Source organism: Octopus bimaculoides, chromosome 1, assembly GCF_001194135.2.
Source record: "Octopus bimaculoides isolate UCB-OBI-ISO-001 chromosome 1, ASM119413v2, whole genome shotgun sequence".
Classification (NCBI taxonomy): domain Eukaryota; kingdom Metazoa; phylum Mollusca; class Cephalopoda; order Octopoda; family Octopodidae; genus Octopus; species Octopus bimaculoides.
The window spans coordinates 107,440,788-107,449,038 of record NC_068981.1 but is presented as its reverse complement, the minus strand read 5'-3'; the positions used below and the strand labels follow the sequence as shown (position 1 = coordinate 107,449,038).

The following is an 8,251-nucleotide window of genomic DNA, read 5'->3' as shown; positions in this document are numbered from 1 at the left end:
TCAGCGAGTGCTCGGAAATAAGGGAAAGGATGACTGACTTGTCTGAGAAAATAACATTCTTCCACTGCTTTAGGGACTAATTCTGTAGGTTTTTACTCCTGTCTAAATGCTTTGCAACCCTTTTTTTATTTTTTGAAGGTAGTGGTTTTCGGATTGCATAACATCTCCCACTTGCTTCCTCATGAAATCTGGATTTGTGCAGCTCCCAGTGAACAGTTTTTGTGGAAACTGGGTTCTCAAAGTGGTCATTAAGCTCTGCAGTAATTTTGGGAGCTGTACTTTTGTGATCATCATCATCATCGTTTAACTCCCGTTTTCTATGCTGGCATGGGTTGGATGGTCTGACTGAAGTCCAGAGAGCCAACAGCTGCACCAAGGCTTCAATCTGATCTGGAAATGTTTCTACAGCTGGATGCTCTTCCTAATGCCAACCACTCTGAGAGTGTAGTAGGTGCTTTTTACATGATGAGTGAGTAGACAAATAAAAGAAAGGGCACTCGACACATTTATTGGGAGTTACATGCATTGTTCGAAACGGAATCCAAATGAAACTGTTTTGAACAATATATGTATGTGTGAATATGTATGTATGTATGTGTGTGTGTGTGTATGTATATATATGCATGTGTGTGTAAGGATACCTATTTGCATGCAAACACACACATATATATATATATATATATATATATATATATATATATATATACGTATGTATGGGTGTGTATATGTAGACATATTTATGGATATGTATAAATGCATATATTTACACATATATATGTACAGATATTAGTGATAATTGAACTTTTCCTTTTTGGCTTTATTGCATCTAGCCACCTTTGTCATTATATATGTATATTGTTACAATTGTCCTTTTAGTAAATAAATAAATAAATTAACATAATATAATGCCTAAAAGTTGATGAATACCACCTATTGATCCCCTCCATTTTCTTATTGCTCTATAAATTAATGGTAAAATAACTCTTTACTCTCACCCATTTATTACACTTGGTAATGTGATTACCATGCAATGAAAAAACACTTGTGTATTAATAATTGGGTATTATACCAGCAGTATATTGGATAGATATTATCCCTCAGTTGGTTGGATTCACAACCTCTAATTTTCTTGGAATTAATACATATATATATATATATATATAAGTTAGGATATTATAACAAACTTCTTACAACTTTTTTACATCTTACCTCCTCCATTTTTGACAAATATGATTGGATTTATAGAACTTCATTCCATAAATTAATTATACACTTAATATATATACATGTGTATGTGTGTGTGTGTATATATTTATAAATATATTCATCATCATCATCATCATCATCATCATCATCATCATTTAATGTCCGTTTTCTATGCTGGCATGAGCTGAATGGTTTGACAAGGCTCCTTGTCTGTTTTGGCATGGTTTCCACAGCCGGATGCCTGGGTGTTTTTTATGCAGCACCAGCACAGGTACATTTATGTGGCACCAGTATGGGTGTTTTTTTACATGGCACCAGTACCTACAAGCTCACAAGATTAGGGATGCTCATCTGGAGAGATATACAGGGGACAACCCTGCATGCAAGGTCAAACATACTTTTACTTAGCTTGGCATGTCTTTCCATACCAAACAGCCAGAAATTGTCTTTGATTTTAGACTGCATGCTTCATGTTTTAAACCAGTTTTTCTCAACTATGTTTTATCTATGGACTCTTTTGATTACTATTTTCTCTCATGGACCCCCACAGCTATTCAGTGTTTAAAAACTAGTTTTATAGATATTTCTTTCAAAATTCCTAATTTGTTTTCCACTTATTCACTTGTGTAGGCTGAACTACGTAAAACATTAGAGAAAGAAACCAGGCTGTTTTTTGCAATAAATATATCTAAAGCAAAATTCTTCACGCACCTTTAGAATATTACTATGGATCCCCAATTTACTATTTTGCTTGCATGGATGCTCAGAAATCTTATATGGACCTCCAGGGATCACATGGCCCCAGTTGAGAACCTTTGTCTTAAAATGGTCTGAATTAAAACCTTCTGCTAAAATGCTTTTCCAAACACCAGCTTGATAACAGCGAAGTTATTTCAACAAATTCTTTATTGTTTTTAAAATTAATTGAACCTTATGAAGTGCATTTCAGCTAAAGTTTGGCAACAAAGTGTGGCGAAAGTGTGGCAACAAATCAAAATCTTCCATCAAAATTCCATATCAATTGAAGTTCCAAATTTTGCCTCAAGGGCAGCCAATTTGAGGGGAGGAGAGTAGTCAATTACATTGACCCCAGTGTTTTACTGGTACTGAATTTATCAATCCGAAAGGATGAAAGGCAGAGCTGACCTTGGAGGAATTTGAACTCAGAATGTAGCGATGGGTGAAATACTGCTAAGCATTTTGCCTGGCATGCTAACAATTCTACCAGCTCGCTGCCTTAAATACCAGTTTTATAATGGCAAAGTTATTTTACAAAATTCTTCACCGTTTTTGAAATTAATTAAAACAAAGATAGAGAATTTCAACAGAAATATGGTGACCAAAAGGTTAATAATATAGTTATTTTACTAGATTTTTCCTTATTTTAAAATTTAATTGAAGCATAGACAGTGCATTACAAGAGAAATATAGTAACTAAAGGGTTAATTAACTTGATGTATCATTATGGCATTGCCTTCTTTGACATTTGAACTCTCTTCATTAAATTTACTCAACACAAAAAAAAAAAAAAAATCTGTTTTCCCCAGCTAATTCAAGCTAGTCTAGATACATAGATTATCTTCATAGTCTGTGTCTCATCAGCTGATCAACATCACAACTTGTATATCATGTAAATGACCTTTAAGGAAGATTGCTTTGTCATCACAGTTCCTATCTGAAAGTTTTGATTTTCTTCCAGAGTTTTGTTTCGATGAGGTTGTTTTTTCCCTCTTTCTCAAAGGCTGTCATTACTTTTGAGACAGTACTTCTTGATACACCAAACATTTTGGCAGTTTATATTATGCTAGCACTTGCCATATGAGCACCAACAATTTGACCTCTTTGAAAGTCTGATAGATCTGTCATTTTAATGAATTTTAATTACCTCTTTCTGATGATGTCTGAAAAGAAACAGCAGCAAGACGCAACGATAATTTTAGAAAAATAAAAAAGAAGTGGAAATTTTACTGGTGAATGTGTTAAATTATAAGGTACTAAAAGAGAATTACTCTCTCCAGACACAACAGAATATTAAGCAACACTAATAATAAATCAAAAAGCATAAAAATAAACAAGCTTTTGGTGGTTCTATAGATATTTCAAAATTATGATGCTATGATACTAGGTGTTTCCATTATTTTCTCGTGCGCGCGTGTGTGTGTGTGTCTATATCTATCGTTTTATTGAAGCTGGAAAGACTTCATAAACTGTTACTCAGTTTTTTGTAACCAGTTGTCATATTCCTTATGGATATGCTATGTTTTAAAACAACAATACGATGGAAGCGTGTGGTTGACTGAGTACATGCTACTGACAATGCCCAAAGGAGACAAAAATGCATCTAGCATTCTCACCAGCCACTGCTAGGATGATTTTTCTCTGCCTCCAACATATATTTTTAAACACGTTCATATGATATATTATCTCTGGATGAATAATGCAGTAAATTTGCTTTTCAAGACGTATTTATATTAAGTATAATGCCGAAATGTTGCATATAATGAATTTTTTAATCCAGCTGGCTAGATGTTCACATCAAAAATTAGGAATGACTGTTTACAAATTCAAAATTGTGAAGACCATCAAAATCAAAAAGATTCAACAACTAAAGGAGCTTTACAAATGACAGTTTTAAAAGAAATGACCTCAATTAGATACATAACCTTTACTTTTCATGATTAAATCATTGCTGAAATATGAAATTTAATTGAATTTAACTTGTAAGAGTTAATTGAACAGAAAAATTATACTGTAAAATATTAAAAAGTTTATTCCCAGAAAATTTTTTTAAATGTTATACAGAATAAGGGTTAAATAAAAAATACAAATCTAAAATTTACTAACTTTTGTTTTTATAATTGCTTCTACCAGAACCTCCTTCAAAGTAATTCTTAAATCTGATTTGAGTGTTTTCAGTGCAGAAAGTAGTTAATTTAATATCTGTGAAATTAGAAATTTGAATGCGTTATAATTACCATTTCCTTTTAGTAGAGTCAGCATTTTTACTAATTCTGACTCCTACAATTCAGTAATTGCTTCTGACACCAAATAGTTCATTAATTGCTTCTGACTCAATGATTCCAATTCTATGACTTGCCACTAGATGTAGCTCACATTCTACACAAGATACTTTCAATATAGTCATACAACTCATATAAAACATGTACTATGTAATCACCATTTAATACTATAAAGAGTTTTCACAATAAAAAACAGTAACATTAAAGTAACATCAAAAAACAATAAGACAAGTGTCCCAACTTCTGCAAGATACAATATTGCAGATAGCTGATGAATGTAGGGATGCACATGAAAAACTACTGCTTGAGTTATAGACAACACAATAAGAAAAAATGGTATAGAAGAAAATGTAGAGAAAATACTAGTTTAAATTCAATATTTATTGTTTACAAGCCAGCAAGCTAGCAGAATTGTTACTGCACAGGAAAAAATGCTTAGCAGCATTTTTCCTGATTTTAAATTTTCTGAGTTCAAATTCTGCCAAGGTTGACTTTGCCTTTCATCCTTTCAGGGTCAATAAAATAAGTGTGCTAGTCAAGCACTAGGATTGATGTAACTGACTTACCCACTTCCCTAAAATTGCTGGCCTTGAGCCAAAATTTGAAACCAATATTTCTGGTTTTATATTTTATCTTCATGCAGTGGGTTTGTCATTGGCATTCAAAAATCTTTTTGTATGTGTCTATTTAAAATTATGTAAATAATCTATCTATATGGCTGTGTGGTAAGAAGTTTGCTTCCCAACCACATAGTTCTGGGTTTAGTCCCACTGTGTAGCACTTCAGGCAAGCACCTTCTACTGTAGCCTTGGTCCAACCAAAACCTTGTGAATGGATCTGATAGTCAGAAACTGAAAGAAGCCTATAGTATGTGTGTGTGTGTGTATATATATATATATATGTGTGTGTGTGTGTGTGTGTGTCTGTGTCTTTGTGTTGCCCCTTCTTCAGCCACAACCACTTGACAATTGGTGTTGATTTCTTTACTCCTGCATAACTTAGTGGTTCAGAAAAAAGAGACCAATAGAATAAGCACCAGACTTTAAAAAAAAGTACAGGCATTGATTTGTTCGACTAAACTTTTCAGGGCAGTACCCAGCATAGCTGCAGTCTAATGACTGAAACAAGTAAAAGATAAAGGATATGTAGCTTAACAAATATGAAAACATTTGTTGAAACGAAGGACAATAACTGAAAATGAATACAGGTATCATAGAATTTGAGTTTCTGAAGCTTTTTTTTTTTCTTTTTCTGTCCATATTTCTTTACATTTTGAAGTTCTTAATTTGTCAGCTATAGGTGGGCTTGCTTCCATTTTTCTTTTATCTTCATATATCAAATCCTCTGCATTACCCATCAAATGTGGGCCTTTATTATGCGTGTCTTCCTCCACATGTCTTAATCAAGGGAATCCACAATTATAAAGCTGACCTGTCCCCCAATTTCTCTCAATGATCTTGTTATTATTATTTCTTAGACTGTTTGCATGGTCATCATCCATTTGGACTGCTTCTTAAGTCTATCTTGGCCTACTGATTATTCATCACTGCATACCACATGCCCATATAGTCTTATAGGATGAGTGTCACTTTTGACTGTCTGCACATAATTGTTTATGACAATTATGTCTAGTTAGCTCCAGTGTTCAATGAAGTATCAAATTTCTATGACATGCAATGACATACAAAAAGATCATTAATATTTTCTGATCATAAAGGATAAGACATTTGTCTCCACTCAAACCATAGTGCATTAAGATGCATTCAGAGATCTCTGAGAGTATCCTCATTGAATTGTATGTTGGAACACAAGTGGTTGAATTAGATATTTTGGTCATTAACACTGCTGTCCATCTGAGGGTTACTTTCATAAACTTGGTCTTCAAAATTTTTAGGCACATCCTATTATCATCCAGCTGTATCTTCCATTGCTAAACTTGAAGCTGTAGATCTTGGCATTCTGTCATACAGGAGCTTTCACAAGAAAGATGCCTGAATATCAGCAGCAGCCATATCCATACATATTATGAACAGTCACTGAGGATTCCTACTTATATGGAAAAGTGCAATCCACATGTGTCTTGATGCAGAAATTTGACCTATCTCACATAAACTTCCAAGATGTTATGAAACTTGAGTGTATGCGAAATGAGTATTTGGGGAACCCAGTTAATCACCTCCAGTCAAGAAGACAAACTTGTTCTCCATCCTGAGGATGCATTAGCTTCTTCATGGAATAACACAACTAGATTGGGTACTAATTGCTGCATGTACTGACATCATCCTTACTATTACAGATCAGCAGGGATAAATTAGTCATTCTAGTTCATTGTAGTATATCACCTATGTTGAACTTGATGAATAGTCACAAAAATGTTTTCTCCATGATGTCCAAGCAGTTTTCGTACCTTGGCAGGGTTACCATCTCGGTTGTAAATTTTCCATTTTTTATCTGTCTGATTGTTCATCAACTTCTGATCCATTGTTTAATGGACTAGACTAAATATTGGGATCAGTAGATGGAGACTCATCATTTATCATTGAGAAATGTTAACTCCGATGGTTTAGAATGATGGATGAACCACACAGAGACCAATGGTTGGTTCTCTTCACAGTGATGATCTGGCATATGACTTGAGTTGATCAGTGGCATGCATTGGCCACTTAGTAGATCTTGCTCTGCTGGCATGGCTATCTGTTTAGACTGATTCTTAAGATCAGAGTAATACTGAAATTTTGTTGTAACTACTGCACATTTTGCCTCTGGTTTAAATGATTTACAACCTAAATAATCACAGCACAGTTGTATCCAGGTTTTATGCCTGATCTTGTTTCTTGATAGGGGAATTGTCTCATTATAGCATATTTCTTTGTTGATGAATTGCTATCCAAGCTTCACCTTTTCTAGCATCTTTGCAGCATTGCTTCAAATCTGGTCAGCAATGCTGTTCCACATAGACTATGGGTTGACTTCGACTGAACATAGAGACAAACTAACTGTCAACCTTATTGCTCTCATCTTCCACCATTTGATCTTTTGCAAACATGTCCTTCACAGTATTGGTTGCAACTGAAAACTCATTTTGAAACTAAGGATGAGCAAATGATATTGTAGGACAATGAAATCTGACAGGATTACTTTCTAAGCAGATCATCTCAGATACCATGATTTTCATATTTAGAAATTGCATTCATTGTGCAGGGTGAAGTTTCGTATAGTTGTTTATATATGATTTAATCTGGAAGGAAGACAGCTACCCATGACTTATTTACAGGGCCTCTATGACTGATAAAGAAAAAAAAGGTGAAAAAAACCCCCCATAAACTACAATCTTGGTTTATCATCAGATCAAAGGAGATCTCATCTGCATGCTTTGTAAAAAAGTGGAATCTGCTAAAGGTATCTAAGTCCAGGAGGTGATGTAAAATCATCTGACAGATTAAAACTGCCAACCACAGACCATCCAGTCAGCTTTTGAACTGTTTCTGACTAATTTCACTCAAATTTTCAATCAACTAAGGAAGACAGTTGCCAAACTGCTATAATAACAGGATAATTTTTATTCCAATATCTTTTTTTTTATTATTATTTAAATCAGACCTTTTGAGCCAAGAATCATTTATATATGAATTGAAAATTGTTTTTAAATTTAATATAATTACAATTTTTAACAAGATAACTGAATTTTATTGATTTTTATAATTTGCATATTCTTTTCAGCACTACAACAAATACAATCCACAAGCAACACATTTTGATCCATTGAAAACAGAAGATATTGTAAAAGAAATTTCAACTAGTTTAACTGAAATGTTGGAAAAAAGCAAAGAGGCTCTAAAAGTAAGTTTGTGCATTATAAAATTTTAAAACATTTTATTAACAATGCCTAATCCTTTGAGAAATTTTATGACATATCACTGAATGGTTATGGCAATATTTATATATATATGTGTGTGTGTGTGTGTGTGTGTGTGTGTGTGTGTGTATATGTGTGTGTGTGTATATATGTGTGTGTGTATATGTAT

General features: G+C 33.6%; 1 protein-coding gene across 6 annotated transcripts in view; it reads left to right on the top strand.

Moving 5' to 3' along the window:
* Nucleotides 1–8,251, top strand: part of LOC106868291 (voltage-dependent calcium channel subunit alpha-2/delta-2) — a 207,694-nt gene that overhangs the window by 48,007 nt on the left and 151,436 nt on the right. For all 6 annotated transcript variants that reach the window (XM_052969102.1, XM_052969096.1, XM_052969095.1 and 3 more), the window contains exon 3: nucleotides 7,947–8,066. In XM_052969102.1, coding sequence (XP_052825062.1) covers nucleotides 7,947–8,066 — 120 coding nt within the window. The remainder of the gene's footprint in view (nucleotides 1–7,946; nucleotides 8,067–8,251) is intronic.